The 21,535-nt window shown below is 30.4% G+C and overlaps 1 protein-coding gene across 2 annotated transcripts in view; it reads left to right on the top strand.

The window, feature by feature from the left end:
* Nucleotides 1–1,246: 1,246 nt before the first annotated feature.
* Nucleotides 1,247–21,535, top strand: part of LOC143079340 (protein C-ets-1-like) — a 37,519-nt gene continuing 17,230 nt past the window's right edge. Inside the window, exons 1-3 of one of the 2 annotated variants that reach the window (XM_076254594.1) lie at nucleotides 1,247–1,443; nucleotides 1,533–1,641; nucleotides 6,963–7,224. In XM_076254594.1, coding sequence (XP_076110709.1) covers nucleotides 1,537–1,641; nucleotides 6,963–7,224 — 367 coding nt within the window. In that variant the 5' untranslated portion in view covers nucleotides 1,247–1,443; nucleotides 1,533–1,536. Of the gene's footprint in view, nucleotides 1,444–1,532; nucleotides 1,642–6,962; nucleotides 7,225–18,892; nucleotides 19,007–21,535 lie in introns of those variants that run through there. The other variant, XM_076254595.1, reaches the window with a different exon arrangement.

Here is a 21,535-nt window from a genome sequence, read left to right as displayed (position 1 = left end):
TCTAAATGCTTTGGTTTCAGAGTTATAATCCAAAATCTGCAATTTTACCCCTATGTTCTATTTTAGCAATGTCGGCATTCTTGGTTAGTGGGCAAGGTCACCGGACACATTTTTAAACTAGGTACTCTAATAATGATTGTGGCCAAGTATGGTTAAATTGGGCCCTGTAGTTTCCGAGGAGAAGATTTTTTTAAAAGTTAACAGAAGACGACGGACGAGGGACGCCAATTAAAGACTAGTAATGAGAAACATGTATACCGATGTTAATGACTTTTGTGTTTAGTGTACTGTGTTTAGACTATAATAGACATTCAGACATTTACCAATCCGATAGCTTATTGTGTGATTCCTTGTCATCATTAGTTTCTTTAATCCTTACCCTCCTGGGGCACCCAAGTTCATACCCGTGTGTTTTGGGCTAGTGTTGATTAATAAACATATGTATGTACATGTTTGTTTTCTCATCACTGTTTCTTCATATTTGTTTGGCATGATAATTATCCTTTTTTCTTCATATTACATATATGTTTGTTTTAAAATTGCTCTCCTTCTTTGAAAGGCGGATTTAGAGGGGCCTGGGTGCACGTCCCCCCTTTTTTGTTGGAAAAATTTGGTTGATTATACAGGGATTGACAGGGATTGGCTGAACTTCAGCCTGACTAGAGCCCCCTGCAGGTCAGTCACTTAGTCAAAGGACCCCCCCCCCTTTCCGCCCCACCCGTATATACAGTTCTGGGTCCATTCCACCACTGTCTAACTCTTTCAACTAAACTATAGCAATCAGAAGTAAAAATCTATACGATCCTCAGTGAATAATGTCAAGAGGCGGATTTAGGGGGGGGGGGGGGGCAGCCCCCCTTTTTGGGAAAAAATTTGGTTGCTTATATAGGGAATCATTGAAGCGTGACTGGAGCGGGCCCCCTCTTAGGTCAGTCAGTGGGCTCCCACTTATGAAAATTTCTGGATCCGCCACTGATGTCACACTATAAAAAAAATAATGTTTGTCGTGTTCTAAAAACAAGATCAAAATTCAATTTGTTACCGTATAACTAACGATACGTCCTTATAGCAACCTAAATTGATGATGCAAAATAATTGTTACACAAAAGACAACCACCGTTTTATCGGCAACGTGTATGTAATATCATTAGTTAAGCGAAAGTATATCAGTGGACCTCTTGTTCCATTGAGAAAAACATTATAACATTAGCCAATCAAAATGCGCGACACAAAATTATTTGACAGGTGATTTGTTAATGAATCGGTGAATACTAAGCTAGAAACTGGGTCAGAAACTCTGAGAATAATATCTAACGGTATACTTCTTAACAAGTTTCTGTCGGTGGAAATAATTCAAGTTTGCATAATTTAAACGATTGACTGAAGTTTTTGTGGAAGTTTAGCTCCTGTGAAACTTGTTCCAGAGTGGAAAAAGTGCCTCAGGTAAGAATGATTTTGTATGATTGGGTAATTAGTCTAGACTAATTGCTTTATTTTTCAGTAGATAAAAAGTTTTATTTTTCTGTTTACAGTGAGATGGAGTTCCAAACAGTTTCTTATGATAATTATGTCTTGGATGATATTGAATTTTTCCCAAATGAAACCACCAAACAGAAGAAAAGGCCACCAAGGATCCCAAAAGTAAGTATAGATTACTTTTTATATTAAGAAAATATTATTGAACTACATGTAGATGACATCAATTTACATGCACTTTATTTTTACTTTCTATCTTGGACTTGTACTCAATGTAGCTATTAAATTAACCAAATAATTATGCAAATATACATGTATATGATACAAAAGATTGACAGGACAAGGAAACTTTCTTATCAATAATATTTATATGTTATGCCATGTCATATTAAGCTGATCTTTCCTCTTTTCTAAATTCAATATGTGCATCAAAGCTGTAATTTTTGACGCATTGAAAGTCAAGAAAATTTATTATTTACAAATAAGTTAAAAATATAAGGCGGGGACAATATACATGTACAAAGCAATGTATATTGTCCGCAATATTAAAATTATAAGTAAATTGTCTTATTTTTATCTACCAGAAAAGACTTTCTTAATTTGCCTATTTTTGCATATATTTTTTTTTACTATATACACATATGGTTGATTTGCAGCCAAAAATATTCTGTAGATTAATTTTCCATAAGTTTTGTTGTATGTAAGGTACTGTTGAATAAGCCATAAGAGAACCATATCCATGTACATGTATGCAGTGTTTTTCTTTTGAAGCTGATTGCTTAACACTTCTGACATGGGTGTCAGCTTTTTCTGTCAAATTTAAAAGTAACAATTAAAAAAATAAACGTTGCTTAGGATGCCAATTGACCTGCTACATCAAATTTAAGAGGAAAATAAAAGGTCTGAGCAATGAAACAACAGGACAACATGCTTAAAAATGTTCAAAAGAGTAAGATATTTTGAAGCCAGTAGCCATTTCTCTTATAAATGTTAGTCTTACTGAGTAGTTGTTTATGAGCAAGTGAAGTAGAAATAGTAAAGTAACGTTTTTCGGTGTATACTTCTATAAATGGACAAGGAAAAAAAATAAACAAATACTTTATACTCATAGATATGGGAAAAAGCTCCATTCACAATCTATACTTACCATGTAATTTATATTTCATGTATTTCTCCAGGTCATAAATTAAAACTACACATATTTATGAGATACAAAAATGTGATTATTAAAATGATAAATCATAAAAACAGTTTTTTGTTTTTCTAAACAAGTAAACATGAAGGCAAAAAACAGTGGATTATTTCCCATAAACAATTTTCTTTTACCATGTCTACTATGTATCTTAAATGGTTGTCTTTTTTGCCAATATTATGTACCTAGGTTTCAAGAGAGGTCTTCTAATGAGTCAAGGGGTATAATTAGATTAGTTAATTATAACAGGAAAATATTTTTTCCCCCTCTTTACATATATAAAAAAACAAAATTATTCAAAAAAGATTTCAAGAGTGGTCTCTCAAGGAGTCAAGGAGTTTACTTTATTATTAACAATAGAATTAGGATTTCTGTTCCTCTACTCTATGCATTATCAAATATATATAAATAAAAAAAATATTCTCCCCAAAAAAATATTTTTTTAGCCTGTATCTTTAAGGGCTTTCTTCAAACTTCTTTTATGCTCACGTTGTGTTGTATATTTCATGAGTCCTCTCTTAAGGAGTCAAGGGGTATAATTAAATTAGTTAATTAGATCACCCAGCTTTTTCTTTTAGAATGAAATAGCAAAAATACAAATCATAAGTAGGTCACAATGAATCAATTAAATTTGTGAGAGAAGAAAGTGACATGGGTATGACTGACAGTTTTATTTTTGTTATATTTACACAAGAGGTTTTACACAAAGGTAAACCATGCTTTCTAGTTTATTGTTAAACCACAAAAACCAAAGCAAACAAAGGTATACCATTGTGATGACAGAACTATAATTTGAGGTCAACTGTCCCGAGGCCTATATCTATCATCTACCATTGATAATCCATCCTGATGATACACAAAAGTCAATGTCTTCAAGATATCAGATTATCAAACTTGATTATGTATTGTCAGGTTCTTATTGTATGATCTTTTTCAAACATAAATTGGTTGATCTTTTTGATAAATCTTTATACTAAGAGGTTATAATATGTATTTTACCACTTTATTCTGTCAGATATGTATATATGTCTCTGATCCTGTTTTTCACATCTATGTTTCTGCAAATACAGACAAATAAATTTTGGTTTTAATTCAAATGAGAAATCTGATTTCATAGAATTAAATTGTGTAAATTTGTGATTAAGAAAAGCATACACATGAACATAAGTACCTTTGAATATTAGAGAGAAGTTTTTTTCCAACAACATATAGGGAATTTGTTTTTAATTTTTACAGAGTACTTAAAATATATACATTATAATGACCATTTGTGATGAAAAAAAAACTCCTTCAACATGTTCAAGGGAATAAAACCCTATAATTATGAAGTGGGAACAATTTAGAAAATTTCTTGACAGTCTCTCCAAGAACCTCCTAAGATCCCTTATCAGAGATCTATGTTATTGCCAAGGTTGCAGAAATCAACATAAAAATCAATCAGAAAAAAAATTTTTTAGTCAAATAAGTCAGGATGAAAGATTTGTCATAAAAATCTGTTGAAAGACTTTTCGATGACTTTGATTGTGTAAACTGTCCTTTAGATGTTGTGATGGTTTCAATAGCTGCCCACACAAACAAATGTTTAAATATATTTAAATGAATTTGAGCCAAAAAAAGCCTGACAGATTATGACTTTGACTTCCAATTATATTAAAGGTTGATTAGACCTGTCAATTTTTGGTATAAATTTACATATATGTACAGGCTATGCCCCAAAGTGACACCTGAACGTGTTATGACCATTAATTATAACACCTTTAACACATCTGTCGATAGTCGATTTTCTTCCTCTTAACCGAATAAGTCATTTAAGGTATAATTAGAATAAGTCATTTGAGGTATAATTACAGCGTAGTGGTGACAATGTTTAGTCCACTGCAGAATTTTATTATCTGATCTTGCATACATGTCTAAAATTGTCAATCAGGAAGGGAAATTCCCTAAAAAGTATGAAAGTGGTTTACGTATATTTTGCATATGTTACAACTGCGTTGAATGACAAAAGATGAATTATAGTTTATCTATGTCAAACAAGTATACATGATAATCATAACTCACAATAAATAGATTTTTTAATTTTCTGAATATATTTCAAAAGTGCTGGAGACACACTTTTAGTTTGAGAGAGAATAGCATGTATTCTCTTAAGGTGTTTTTTTTTTTAAGGGGGAGGGGGTAGGATTCTATTGTATTAAATCTTTTTGATATATTGAAATGAGGTGTGTTCTGAATTTTCTGTCCAATCTTTTTTATTTAAGTTCATTGCAGTAAATTGTTAATTGTTGATTAATTTTAGTCCAGGAGTAAAATTGTTTCCGGTCTCCACATCCGTCCCTTCATTCATCACTATATTGAAGTTTGGGTTTGAAGTTGTATTAAGATATCTAAGTTTTTTGTACCCTAAAGCTTAGCATCATATAAAAGGAATATACATAACTGAAGATACTTAACAAATGGCAAAATCAAAAGCTCAAACACATCAAACGAATTGAAATACAACTGTCATATTCCTGACTTGGTATTTCCTTGAAAGAGGCATTACACACCAATCTATCAATCAATCTTCCTTTTGTTCTATATTTTGGCTGTATACATGAACATGTTGAGTACTAGATAGATGTTGGTAACATCAGTGGTCCACTCTATTTATACCAACTGTCTTGATTTCTTTGGTTGTAGTTATTATTAAGGATGATAATCCCCTTCACTAATAAGTATCAAGCTGGCTCAGAGGTGGATTTAGGGAGGGCCCCATTTTTGGGAAAAAATTTGGTTGCTTATATAGGGAATCACTAAAGCGTGACTGGAGCGGGCCCCCTCTTAGGTCAGTCAGTGGGCCCCCACTTAGGAAAATTTCTGGATCCGCCACTGTGGCTGTTGTACAGTTATTTAGAAATGATGAAATTTTCTAATACAATCTTGCTGTTATTGAAAATAAACAAAGATGACTTTGTCAATAGAAAAATATAAAAAAAATCTCTGGTCAATTTACCTTTGAATGTATCACTTAACAACTTCTCAATTAAGCAATCACGATTTTCTTTTATGGAAAAAAAACATCAGTAAATGCTGTGTTTACTCGAGTATTCTTTTAGACCACAGAAAAATGTTTTCAAGTTAATAAAACGTGATTGATTTTTATGTTAAAGACCAGTGTAAAATCAATCTGTTGACAGAAATAGCAGTCTAATGGAAAATGGCAATTAATGTTGTAGACTAAGTAATTATACTACAATTAATCTAAAGTAATCAATAGTTATCTACCCCTGAATTTTACCTGAGTCGGAAAGTTGCATGACATTATCGCCAATTATAAAGACTATTTATTTAGAACAAACCTATTTGTTTGAAACTTTGCCATAAAATTGATATTGTTGAAGTACTTTGTTGCTTGCTAATTGTGATTGGACTTAAACGAATGAACTCTCACTTGACCTGTATCCTATAAAGAACCTACTAATTAATAACGATAAACTTGCACTGCAGTTGTAGGTACATGTAGTACCAGTGCCTTGTAGGTCACTGTGCGCAAAGTGTTTGATTGATTGTTCGACATCAATCAAATGTTTTAACCTCAAGATCAAAAATCGTCCTTTAAAATCACTGTGGTTGTTGAAACAAATATAAGGCAAAAAGTTGTGGTGAATAAAGTCTGAGAACCATACCAGATTTTTTTGTCAACCAACCAAATTGAATCGAAACAGCATAAGCCATTAATCACTGATCCTGATTGAAAGTTGCATGATGTCCAGTTGCAACTATTTCATGCATGTTCAGGCAACATATGGAATAACACTTATACTTTTATTAATCATTTTTTCTGCTCTTACAGCATTGATTTTGATTAAAAATTGCTGATAAATTGGGTCCCTTTTGAAGTTACTTTTCTGATTAAGAAGTAAGGACCCATGTAGACATTTTCATGGCATAAATAATGTAACAATCTCAACTTGTTTTGCCAAAAGATTTCCAATGATTGTTTTTGTCTAGATTTTCAGATGACTTTGTCTGAAATTCAAGATGGCTCTTAGTTGGTTAGTCTTGCACTCAACATGGAAAAATACTCTAACGTCATGAACATGGGTTCTATAAAATTTCAAAACAGTTAAAGTAAATGAAAAGACATCCCTAAAAGACAAAGATACATACATAATGATTAATATATACCGGTATACAAACAATAACTATAATCTGGGTAATCATAGTATGAATTGCCTCATTTCATCCTGATGGTCACGATTTTTCATATGAAACTGACCATATCTTTAATTTTATCTCTTTCTTAATATTGCAGGTACACTACAACCCCCAGCTGACAGTTGTGATTGAAGATCGGTACAATTTCTGCAGACAAGACAGCATTGACAGCCATGGCTCATCAAGACAAGACAGTTTGGAGGAGGTATACAGAGGAAGACTTTGCAGACAGGACAGTTTTGATGACCATCAGGTTCCCTCTCCAGGCAGCTTTGATCGTATGTCATCAGGCAGCAGTGTTGACAGAGTTCCTTCACTTGACAAAGTTCCATCAATTTGTTCAGATTTGTCTGATGATGGTAAGTAGTCTTCGTGTAAAGAGTTTCTGCCTTTGTCTAAATCAGATTGTCTTATGATGGTAAGTATTCATTACATAGCAGTGTTGACAGAGTTTCTGCCCTTGACCAAATCAGATTTGTCTTATGATGGTGAGTATTCATTTCATAGCAGTGTTGACAGAGTTTCTGCCCTTGTCTAAACCAGATTTTTCTTATGATGGTTAGTATTCATTACATAGCAGTGTTGACAGAGTTTCTGCCCTTGACCAAATCAGATTTGTCTTATGATGGTAAGTATTCATAACATACCATGTGTTGACAGAGTTTCTGCCCTTGACCAAATCAGATTTGTCTAATGATGGTATATATAACGCGTAAGTACCGTAGTCATTATGTGACAGTTTGGAGAGAGTTCTTTCCCTTGATGAAGTTACATCAATAAATTTTGATTTGTCTGTAGATTGTCAGTATGCTTATGCAACAATACGAACTGAGTTCTTGCCCTTGACTAAATTCTTGTTATTTTTATTTTGTTAACATTGACTGCAATGACTGGTGATGGTATATGTATTGTAGTGAAAGTAGGGTTGTTCAATTGTGTGGACATATTTCCTTCTCTTGAAAAAGACTGTTCAGTTATATACGAATACCATGTTTGGCTGCTATCAAATAGTGAAACCCGAAATAGCGTTTTCTATTATAGGTGTCAGTACCCTTTCATTCTTTCAGAGATTTTGCCACCATAACAATTTGACAATGTTTGCTAGTGTTTTGAGACAATAAATACATAAGATTGACATTTTGTAGCAAAATAACTATTTGTTCCAGAATTTTGATATCTACTAAGTCTGTTGGTCATCATGTGTTTTTGCACGTATAGAATGATTTTAATTGAGACATATTGAATAATTAGTTTTGTGATTCATATTCTAGTAGTAAATACAAGGAACTAATATTTCATCATGCTTGTTATGGCTGCCATTTTGTTTTTTCCCAGTGTACTGTTTGAGACTATTCTATTGTGCCAGTAAAAGGCAACCAGGAGACATGACATTACAGCATATCAATAGTGATACCACTTTTGCTTGAAATATCAGAATTTCCTTTCTGTTTGTCTTTTTACAGAATTGAATCTCTTGGCCTTTGTTTGGTAATATGAATAGAATTATTGTTTCAAATGTGCTATCTTTATATATGTCCAGATGATTTTAGTTTGTAGGATTGTTGTATCATAGGTAATTTCAGATCTAGTTACCATTTCACTTGATGTGGGTTTACATTAAAGACCTAATTACGACCATGGACTTTTGATTTTGTTTATTACTGTGTAATGGTATAGCTTATAGATGAAGTTAGTGTTTTATTGCTATCGAGCTTGTTTTGATGGAATATAAGATCTCTAAACAAATTTGTTGCAGTGGGGACAGGGATGTATTTAAGCGTTTTAAAACCAGAAATTCTGCTAGGACTTAGATTATGCAATTTAACTGCAGTCCTTACTGTGCTCATGTGATGACATGTGATGTCTGATGAAAAATAATGTTAAATTTACCCTCAAGCAGAGTCCTAGCTACTTTATTATGCCATGTAAAGCTGTTTTTATTTACAATGTTTATAACAGGTCATAAAACTCATTCATAAAATTCATTAAGTTGTTGTGTTTTAATTAATGTTTGTAAACTTTTGTAGTTTTACACTCCATAAATTAGTAATCTGTAAGACAATATGAACTGGTAAATATGACAGATTGATTGTAGGTTTACCTATATGGGCTGATGTTTTAACAAGGTGATGCCTTATACCAAGACAATCAAACTTGTCAATCTTTAATTAATACACTAAATCCATCACGATCTTAGTCATTTATGTGGGTTTAGAAGAGGTTTTGGTAAGGAAAGTGATTTATACAAGTTTTTCAATTAAAAAATCGGTATAAATTACAAAAATCTGTTACAGCAGAAGAGCAAGTTTGATCTCTATATTTTAAAACATGAAATTTCTTTGAAACTCATACAGCATTATAAATGTTTTTAAAATTTGCTGCTGAAACCCCTTTTTGGACCTTCGATTCTTTTCATTATAATTCTGTAATATACAATTTTACAAAACATATTTACATTTTTACATGACAAAAGTCGTACGATACATTCTGATATTCTGATGGCAAGGTGGAAAACATTTATACAACTTTGAAAACATTTATAACACCTACTTATTTTAATTTAAGACACAGATACATTAATGTCATTGTGGCCTAGGATCAGGTCCTCTATATATCAACCTACTACGACCTGATATAACTTACGTATTCCAGGCATGCTTCATGTATGTTTATGTGACTTACTTCTTGTATTTTAATTGTTGACATATTATTTTATTTCTTGCACTCCTTAAAAGATGTATCCTTGAAACTTCAATTATCTTTTTTTAGTAAAAAGTCTAATTATTAGAATTTCAGTCTATTTTTGATGCAATTTATGCATATATATGTATTTTTATGTAGATACTAATAAAAATAGGATAACATTTCTTTGAAGTCAGTGATCTTTGAAAGTAGATGTTGCATTTTCAAAACACTGGTAACTTTTGAAAAGTCTGGAAATATGATTTGACTGAATAATCACATGTTGTAAGAGTTGTCTCTCTTAGACTATCTGTTTTGAGGGTTTGGATTTCTATAATTAAATATATATGGAAATAAGGGTATTTATTTTCTTTTCTTTATATTCAAAACATTTTATTGAAGTTTATGAAGAGAGGAGGGAATTACTTTTATCTGGTAAATCAAAGAAACTATATGTAGTGATAGCAGTCAGATAAAAAGATTTGTAAATATGACTAAATTGTGCATTCGTGTAAACAAAATTGCCTAATTTCAAAGTCACAATTAATGAATAGCATTAATGTTGTAATAATTGTTTGTAAGTAAATAAATGATACCATATGTAATTAATGAATACTCCTACAACTTTTATTTAATTATCTTAATTAGAATTTGTCTGTGACACAGATATAAAAAAAAGATGACGATCATTGTTTATATGGTTAAAAAATTGACGTAAAGTCTATTTATACTTGAAACTGACGCTAATATTGGGATAGGCTTGCTCTTTTTTGTTTTTAAGTGCTATTTAAAGTCTATTGTTATTTACTTCCCTGACATGAATAGCAATGTTTCCTGATGTTTATAATTACTATATGTTAATGAATTTTAAAAACAAAAGATTTTTATGGCAAGGCTTTTGAAACGGAATATAAAGAAGAGCAATTTTCTAACTGCTTTTCATGTAAGCCTTGTATTAGTCATATCCTCATTGAAACTTAAGTAATCTTTTATTAAAATTAAAAGCCGTTTGTTTTGTTTTGACTCAAAAGTGGTACGAAATTAACCACTGACTTTATAACTCTTCAATGTCAGTGGTTAACGAAAATTGTTTTGACATTGTCCCTCCAAATTATCTTCATTCATAAAAAGATGTGGAAAAGATAACAGTAAATAGCACAGATTGATAGAGAACAGGTACCTAGCAACTTACAGGGGCTCCCCACAGGAGAGGATGTGTACTCGATGCATATCACCTGCATAATAAATAGCTTAATGTGTTATACCTATAATTAATAACAAAACTAGAACATGACAAGAGAAGACATTAATTTTCTGTTAATTATCACCTATACTTGGCATTATACGATCGTTTGTATGTAAATACACAATATTAACTCAAGAGCCATAAGACACAGCTGTTTGCATTTAATTTGTGTATCTCTATTGCAAAGTTCATTCATAAAACTTCTTGAAAAGTATAAACATAATGACTAGACATAATATTTCACAAAAATTGAGAGATAATGTCAATTGTTTTTATTTTGCATAGATGGTGGCCTACCATACATGTATTGTGAAATTTTATAAATTTGTTTAGATAACAAAGCGTTTATCTATACAACAATTCATTTTCTGCTAATGTTAATCTTTCACCACTTTATATCAGATCTTGCTAAAATCCATATATTTGAAATTCTGCAGTTGGCTTTTACATGCTCTGCATAAGATTTTGCTTCCAGTAAGTTCTCTTTTGACAGCTTTGTTTAATGCCAGTTTTCTGTTTATTTATTTATTAAGTTCATCAAGTCTTGAAAAATATCAATGAAGCAGAAATTCAGTAAACATCTTTGTTGCAATGATTTACATGATTTAAGTTGCTGCACCCATATTATGCAAACTGGTTGCCCAGTCTTTTCTTGGTTATGTCATTATATCTTAAGGAACCAGCTGTGGAAGATGACCTCCCAGAAGTAAATGACCAACCACTGGTGGTAGATGGTATTATAACCTTTCCCATAAATCATATCAATCTCATGGTTCTTAAATACAACAGACTTGCATCAATGAAACAATTCATTATGTATTTCTTCAGTTACATTTTGGAATTTATTCTTTAAATATAAACATAAAAAAAGGTCTGATTGCTGTACATTTTCATTAATTACAACTTCAATCAGTTACAAAGTGATAAATGTCCAAAAGCACACATTGGCCATGTCTCAGCTAACATATAGAAGCCACAAATATGAGGCTTGTGGTTAGGTATAAAACTTCTAAATTGTACCACCATATATTTCACATGAGCAGCCCCTGTCAATGTGGTTTCTTTGATTCAAGTTTTGGAAGCATGACACATTTACCCATATTGACATCATCACAACATTATGCAACTTCAGATTTTCTACACATGCTTATAGTTTTAGATTCTAGTATTATACCATGTGTTCCAGTAGTCTAAATAAGTATGTGCTTTTCAGTACAAAGTACCATTTAATCAGTATTACCCAAAAATGATTGAGATAGTATAAATTGTAAATAAAACAATAATGGTTGTTTATGATGATATTTTACTGGTAAACACTGCTTGATGTTGTTTAATCCCCAGCAAAGAACATGGTCATAAAGCTGTTATTCTGCTTGTATGTAAAGCTTATCTTCATTATTTAATGGTGCTCTCTCAGTTTTTATCTGCAATAGTGGGTCAATATGTAAACCTATCAGAGGAGCAACTATTTGTGCAGTTTTCCATATTGGATGTGGAAGATTATGAGATGAAATGACATATAGAAACACTTTCACTTGGTTGCTAAGGAAAGTTGAGAACCAATATTAAGAAAATGCAAAGAAACCCAATTTTATTTAAAACAGAATCATGATTAGGACATGACCACAATACATTAGCATGTAAGCTTATATCAAACTACTCAGCGAACATTGATTTGCATATTAACAAGTGAAAAAACAAGTGAGAAGCCTTTGATTCAGTGGTTGTTTCCTGTATATCATTATTCTGTCCATTGTTTTGTACATAAATCAGGCCATTAATGAGTTTTTACTTTTGTCACCTTTAATAGCTTGCTATGCTGTATTTAAATTGTTTTTCTTTCTTCTCATTGTTGAAGGTTGTATAGTGACAGTGACCTTAAGTGTCAACTTCATAGTTATTTGGTCTCAGCTGGAAAATTGTCTCATTGGCATTTGCACTGCATCTACTTAACTTTTATATTTAGTCTTTCTTTTCTTTGTACTTAAGCACCCAGTTTCTGACTTACTGTGTTTTGTGTTTTTTACAAACCATGGCACTAGAAAATCATTTTGTTAAGTACCTGTAGTCTAGCTTAAATGGATACAAAAAGCAATGAAAAGAAACCTGAACAACAATGAATTTGCAAAAATATCTGTCCTATTATGATGTGATGGATGGATAAAATATAGTATTGACAACCTTATAAACTAGATTCATTGATGCAGAAATGACAATGTTGTTTACAGATTGATTTTATATGTTACAAAACTGTTATTTGTCTTGACCTAACTCTGATAAGGGACTAACATTCATAATTGACCTCTTAATCTCAGATACTTTACAAAAATCAATTTTAAGATAACTTTTTTTTACCTTTAGTATTGATTGTTTTTCTTAACTTACTGATAATTGGTTCATAGCAGTAATTGAATATGAGGTCTTTTCAAAGGGATTTTTTTAAGGGGTAATTTGTAATTTTTACAGAAATTTATTATCTATAATTTGGTAAACAAACAATAAGGTGCCAAATATTAAAATAAATCACTCATCTTTTAAGTGGTTGAGTAACAATGACACAATAGAGGCAATTAAATTATCAAACACTTCATTTCATGAGTGACAAGCTCTGGTGAAAGAAAAGTTCTGATATCTAAAAGTTTTTTCTGGAAGTTGTGAAAATAATATAAGATAAAAGATTTTTGTATACCAATAACACCGTAGAAATCTTTTTCTGAAACTTTTTCTCTATGTTTTCATATTACCTCACACTTAACTTTTAAAGCAAATAGAACAAAGCCATTTCTTTAATGTTAACATACTGAATGCTAAGATTATCTTTATACTGTTAAGCCCACAATAGATATAATCCTAGATTTTGATAGCTTCAGCCTCCCTGTAATACTTCTTATTTTACTAATTTTAGCCTATATTAGATGAAAAATTTCAATTTTTTCCAATGTAATAAAAAATAAAATGCTGGCCTTTTAAAAGTTGTATATCATAGAATTCTTTTTTTTTCGGCCTGCATGGCTGCCCACAGACCTGGGGAAACAGTTGCCAATTTCATTGTAAGATCCTTTCATTCTGACGTTGCACGTGTGACGTTGCTTCCGTTTTATTTTTTTATTTTAAAGTGATATTAATTACCATGATAGTTACAAAATAATAGTGATCAGTGGCGAAGTTTATAATGTATTTTAATGTACGGGTAATGGAAGCATGCTTCACTCCCCCTGTCTGGCATATGTCATTGTATATACCTAACACATGTATAACTCATAATTTTGTCAAGTCAGCAATATTCCAGATGTAGATATCATTCGCTGGAAACGATCTACAGGAATAAAAAGATGATGTACAAGTTTCGTTCTCCAACATGCTTCTGTGATATTAGTCTCTCCAACGATTTTTGATAGTTGGCATGTGGGTCTTGAAAAATGAGGCAGTTTCATTGTCTTTTTAAGTCTGAATGCTTGCCTAACCATGGATAAAATCTGTCTTTACATCAATAATTTTACTGTTCTATTTTGAATAACAGTATTGATAGTAATTTCAAATGTTTCCAAACTTTCAGAAATATGTGTCTATTTTAACAGTATTGGTTAAGCAATCTTGTTTCACAAGTTAAAACTCTCTGAAATATGTAAGTACTGGTTGGAAACAAATCTCTAGTAAATGTGGCTACAACTGATAGATCTTTATATAGAAATAAGATGAAGTATCAGTGACAATATTAAAGACAACTCTCCATCAAAGTCACAATGGTTATACAGAAAACAATTACAGGTCAAAGTTAGGCTTTGTGTAGCATTCTTATGCATTGCTGAAAGAAGAAAAAAATATTTGCTTCGAATTTATAGAATTTTGTAAAATTTTCAACTATTGATCAAATTTTATTTTTCCTGGCCAAGGCCAGTGTTGTATTTTAAAAGTAACATATAATTTGTAAATTGTTTTCATTTTTCCATATTATGAACGGCTGTGAAGTATTTTTTTATGCCCCACCTACGATAGTAGAGGGGCATTATGTTATCTGGTCTGTGCCTCCCTTCATCTGTGCGTCCGTTCGCTTCAGGTTAAAGTTTTTGGTCAAGGTAGTTTTTGAAGAAGTTAAAGTTACATCAACTTGAAACTTAGTACACATGTTCCCCATGATATGATCTTTCTAATTTTAATGCCAAATTATAGTTTTGACCCCTCTTTCATGGACCACTGAACATAGAAAATGATAGTGCGAGTGGGGCATCCGTGTACTATGGACACATTCTTGTTAATCTTGTATTTATTCGAATTGCATTGAAATGTTTTAAACTCCAAACTCTTGATAGAAATCTGTATCACAATTACAGCATTTAAACCTATTTCTTTGTGTTTCGGAAATGTCAGGAAGGTGATGGAATGTCCAAACTGTGAAACAGAATTGACGTAAATGTCAGTTTAGATCCATTGAACTTTTTACCCAGAAAAACAGACATTGTCCATAGGATTGAAATTAGGATGCAACTTGCAAACTGAGAAGAGTTTTCCCAGAACACAAAATAATTTGTAAAAAAATAAGTTATATTAAAATGTTCTTGCCAATTTGTTGAAAATTAAAATGTTATTCCGATAATTCAAATGACATCTGGGTGACAAGTATTGTTTGTGTCAGATGGATGTTGACAAATTGTCCAGCTCTTATAAATTTATTCTGTAGCTGGGAGGCCTAGAAAGAAAAAAAAGTTCAATAAATTATATTAAATTATCTCTCAGGACATTGTGCCAGTCACTTAACATTGTCAAATCTTTTTAATTTGTATTTATTAAAAACTTCCATTTTCATAGATTAGGATGTAGAATGTCCAAATATTATTTATCTGATGAAGTTTTCCCCCCTACTAATGGATAAATTAGGGTAAATATGGATATTTAATAAGAATTCTGATGAATATGTGTTAAGTAGATGTGTCACAGTTAATGAATTGTAAGGGGGTTTCATATTTATTTTCTGTTATAAAATGTTACCATAGATATATCAGTTATATTTAGTATGTTTTTATTATCCATAAATTAGGGACATATAATTTTATAACATTAACTATCATAACTGAAAGTGATTTAAAATGGTTTTGGCTTGTAAATTAAACCTCTGTGTTGTATTTTTATAGCAAATTTTGAGATATATCAGTCAAATTTTCTTGGTTGTTGTTAACTTTATGATGAAGTAAATTTTACTACTTTTCAACTTGTTACGAGATTTGACATGATAGAAGAATTTTGAATTTTGAGGTTTTTGATTTAATTAAAAAAAAAAAAAATTTATTGAAAACTTTTTGAATTTATTTAAAAAAAAAATGTTTTCACTGTTTCATATTTTTATTGTTGAAGACTTGTTTTTATTTCAAAATAATTGTTTAGTACTTATGTTTTTGATTTCATTTATAAGCAATTTTTTCATAGTTTTATTGTTAAAGACGTATTTGTATGTGTAAAATAGATAGTTTTGAACTGATGACGTTTTTATTAGAAAGTTTTGAACTGATGACCTTTTTATAAATGTCTAGTCATTTCGTTAGTACTTTTGAAAAACAAAACTGTAGATACTTAATTGACTAATGACGTGATAAAGAAGTTTTTATATTTGTCTTAGATATGCTGCCTTTGCTTATGATTATTGACATTTAAGATTTTGTAGTTCTCAGAGGGGAGATAATCCCCCACAAAGTGTGATGATTGAATCAACCCATTTGATAATAACACATTTATACAAAATAAGGATTAATTATCACTTAGGATCAGATTTGACAATAGTAAAAGTCATAAGAGGATTTCTTACAAAAACAAGATGAAATACTTATAAAAAGTCATTCTAAAAATGAGTTATTATAATTCATAAGACTGTTGGAGAGATACAAGTATGTTGCCTGATCTATTTTACGAACTGTACAATTTAGGTACGTTGTTTCATATAGGAAAATATTTCCATGTAAATATGTGTTAAGGAAATATCACAGAATTGTATGTATAATAATTATATTCATTTAAAAAATGGATTAAATAAATTTAAACAATGAGTTAGAGAGGTCAATTTATCCTGTTGTATACTGCAGTCAAATTTTCAGGAAAAAAATTAAAAGCTAAAATTTATATTCCCATGCAGATAATTTTATGATATGATTTTTGGAAAGTCTATATTTTTTATGTAGCATTTGTTGCAAATTGATAAAACTGAAAATTCTAAAACTTTTAAAGTAGTTGCCAATTGAAGAAGAAAAGACCACTTTGACCCTTTTAATTTAACAATTATAAGAATTGAAGTTTGAAAATTGTCTATACAAATACTTTGAAATATCTTTATAACAGTTTAAGAGAGATAACTCAGTCAGCTGTTCAAAAAAGTTTATTAAAATTGTTCCTCTAAACCATTTATGCTCAAGAAGACAAGGCACAATATTTTAAATTTTGACCTTTGACATCTAAAGTTTTTAAATTAACTGTTGTTACACACAGTTCTTTTTGTTTGGATTTCTACAATGTTTCAAAAGTTGGAATAAATTGATGGTAAATAAAAGTATGGGAATTGAACTGCTTTGAAAACCTGTAGATTAAGTTAACAGCATTGGTAACAAGATGTCTAAATATTATAGGAAGGTTTCATTAGCAGTTTATTTTTTCAGCAGTGATCATTTTTATATTACCAGATGTTATATTTAATCTAAACATCATAATTCCCTGAAACCATAATTTCTCATTTTGCATTGGCCACTTAGAACATTAACCTTCAATTGCCCTACAACAAGTTGCTTGGGAACTTTAAAAATCATATTTCAATTAAAAATGTTTGATACATAGGAAGGATGAATGTTTTGGTACACTTTATGGATAAAGTCAGATTTTTTTTTTGTGAAGTAAGATTTGCTAGCAGATCAACAGCTGTTGATGTTATATAAAAAGACTTCAATCTGGAAATCGTCTTTGATTTTTTTCAAGCAAAGAAAAATTTAAAGAGATGTTATAATTTTTGTCCAGTGACTTAAGAGCTAATTGAATGTTAACATCTTTTATCTAGTGATATGTGGTGCTGTTTTAACCTTAGAATATATCATGTTTTCGAATTTAGTCTTGAAAATGGAAAAAATGCTTAAAAAAACCAGTTATAGCTTAAAAACTAAGTTTTCCTTAAAATTTTTTTTTTGAGATTTCATTGTCTAACCAATTTTAGTGTCGGAGAAATGGTTATGAAAATGATTAGGTGTAAACAAAATTTTATTATTATTATGTTTTTTGTTTAAATGATTGAAAGAGGATGGGTATGAGAAATGGAAAACAATCAACATAAAATTGTTTGGACAGTCAGTACTCATGGTACTGTCAAGGTGGCATTTAGTGTTCTAAATATTGGACATATCATCTGATGATGTCTGAAGAAGTCCAATAGGGTTAAGCTTATTTACTTAATATAATGAAAATCATGATTTTTTATTTAAAAATAGAATCAATTCCAAGAACTTTTTAGAAAGTTAACGGCTTCTTTATTTATTATTGAGTGTATAAACAACCTCATTAATTTAAAATTTGATTTAAATTTGAAAAACATGATGAAAGCTATAAATAATTGTTTATTCCTAGAATGAAAATTTATATTGTATTTTAAGCCCATTTAAATTTGTAAAGCAACAACTTGAAAGGCTTTCACCAATCAAACACTTTATTATAATAAGCTACTTTATAAATAGCAGCTCAATAGTAAGAGCACTTAATAAATAGATTTATCTAAGATTTTGGTGACACTATTACACAATGGGTGCCCTTGATTTTATTTGTTAGGTAAACCTGCGGTCACGCTTATATTCATATTCAGATCAAAAACACTTGATTTGTGTACATTTCATGTTTAGAAATAGATACAGTTATACCCGGGATATCCGCATTATATTATCTCGGCTGCGTCACGACTCAAATTTAAATAAGTAATCCTCATAGCATAAGTGTGTTGTAAGTGTCCTCTTGTTTTTGTCAACAATATTTTTGAAAAACAAAAATCTAAGGTCTTCTGGGAAGGGATAAGTAAATGGGGTGTCAACAACTCTGCATTTATAAAACTCTTCACCCTCAAAAAATAACAGTTAATTTCAAAATGTTCCTACAAGAGTTTGGTTCGGATATTATGAGTTGGCCATTCATGACCTTACTTAACTTTGATGAAGATATTTGCAATTTACAAAAGTTTCTTGAATTGGAGAGGAAAAGAGGTTGGTGCTTGTAATATTAATTATAATAAGTCATTAAAATTCAGATTTGAAGATTTGAAGTAAGCACCTGGGAGCTCTGGCAGTCTGCTAATGTTATAATGATGGCCAATAGATTTTAAGACTGAATTAGCTACTACTTGGAGGGTTTAAATTAAGTCTAAATTAAATTTTAAAAAATGTATATAATTTTAATAACAAAAGTTTAGCGTGCTTCTTGCATATTTTTTAGCCTTTTTTGTAACATTATAAATTCTATGCAAGCTTGTCAATGCATATTAATGTTAAGAATGATCATAATTGTTGCATAAATGTACCATTAATGCAGATATGATTTCTGTGGAAATTATTTGAAGAGAAAAGTTTTTAAAATATTTAATCGAATTGAAAAATATAAAATTATGCCTAAACATCTGTTAAATGCCATCACACTATTTAACTTTTAATTTTATGTAGAGGTATTATCACACTATTTAACTTTTAATTTTATGTAGAGGTATTAGACTTTGGGTCTTCAAAGATCAATTGATTATGCTTGATAGTTTTTACTTTAAAGAAAATTGACACTAATTGTGTAAGAAATTAAACAAATTGAAAAGATGTTGCGGCATAAGCTGGGATCAGGTGAACCCTCTGATTTCCCATGCAGAAAGTTTCCGTCAAAGAAACACCTTTCCAGCCCAGTGGCTTTATAGTTACAATTTCCGTTAGAATTAAAAATAAATAATTATTTCTATTATGCCTCCAAAAAAGTAAATTATTATGTTTCGCACTTGTTGTTAAAGTTAGCTGAAGGGGGATCAACGTTTTTGTCAGTGTGTTATATATTTGACAATGATGGAAGCTTTTCACCATGTTAGAAGTGTCAAGTAGTATGACATTTGAAAAAAAAGAAACGGTGTCAAGTTATACATTTATATTGCATTTTGAATCAGAATAAATTTACAAATCATTGAACTATTAGCCAAAATTCAATGCAACGGTTTATCACGGTTGAATAATTTCGATAAAGATAAACATTTAAATAGAGGAACAGATGCAAGGTGGAAAAAAATCATTTTATATGCAAAAAGGACATTTATAAATTATATTTAATTAAAAGGTTGAAAGGTAATGAATCAAACTAAAATTTATGTGCTTTTCTCAAAATTCTGTCATTTGATATAAATTCAATGCTGAAAGGAAGATTTGGTTTAAAATAGTTTTAAAAATTTAAATTGCGCCTTTGTTTTGATAAATGATATATATATCTATATAAATATATACACATTAAGGAAGAAGCTGTCTTTTTATTGATGTACAACCCTATGGCTATGAAAGATTGCATAATAAAATTCAGTGATGAGTAGACTTAGAAATTTTGTTTGACGTAATGTTTCGTAATGTTTCCTCCGTTGTTGAGGCTGTACAAGCTTTTACCATGCGTAAGACACAGAATTGCATCATTCGATTAACATAAAAAGCAAAATTTTAATTTTGACAAATATGAAAAACCAAAGTAAAGAAAACAATTTCTCTGATAAACGATTTCTGCACCAAAAACTACCAAACAAGCCAAATTTTCTTGAGAAAGGGAGCTTACTTATACAAGTGTCTTGTGGTAATGACCATATAATTTACCAGATATTATAGTTCATGGTATATGGATTGTCTTTTGTATATGTAAAAAAGTCATTACTTAAAATGAGGTGAAATGTTGGAATTTTTTTAGCCAATATGGACTTCTATAACAATTTAAATGAAAAGTTAATAAGATATTTTTTAATTACATATTTAGAGATATCAAGATGTAGTTCCTCAATGTTCATTTGAAAAAAAGTGCACATGATTACACTAATATGTGCATGATCAAATGGATTGGGAATGAAACGTACAAGGAACATATATCTGAAACTGCTGGTCTAAATAATGTTATTTTAAACTTTTGTGGTCACACCTTGACATACTGCCAGAATTAAGCCAATGAACGAAAGTGTATGTTGACCACATTTATCTAATTTTCTGTATAATTTATCTGTATACTGGTAATTTTCTATACAAATTGCTATAAATTTAAACAAATTTGACCACAGTGTAAACATAGTTTAAACTTCTTTGAAGGTTTGATAACTTACAGAGCTATCTGATCCCCAGGGCATTGAATTTATCTAGACTAGATTAGATTATCTAATTAGAGGTATAGTCCTTGATATTGATGGGAGATGGGGGAATTTGTCTCTCTGTGAAGGTGTGGTGGTGTCCATTTTTAATTAGATTTCTGACTGAACAATAAAATTCTAAGGCAACTATCAATTCTATTAACTTTGTGGTTCAAATTTGATATTTGTGTTTGTGGTCTTAAATGTCAAGGACACAGGGAAATTTATCAATGAAAGATGGGTTATTTTATAATGACAATTTAAAAAAAAACATATATTAGTCCATATTTTTTTATGTGACTTTAAAGTTCTTTTTTTTATTTTAAAATATATAAAAATTATGCAACACATATATAAAACAGATGCACAATTGCAGAATCGCTTTTGCATTTAT

This window comes from Mytilus galloprovincialis, chromosome 6, assembly GCF_965363235.1.
Source record: "Mytilus galloprovincialis chromosome 6, xbMytGall1.hap1.1, whole genome shotgun sequence".
In the NCBI taxonomy this organism is placed as follows: Eukaryota; Metazoa; Mollusca; class Bivalvia; order Mytilida; family Mytilidae; genus Mytilus; species Mytilus galloprovincialis.
The sequence above is the reverse complement of the archived record's forward strand: the minus strand, read 5'-3'. Positions and strand labels throughout refer to the sequence as shown.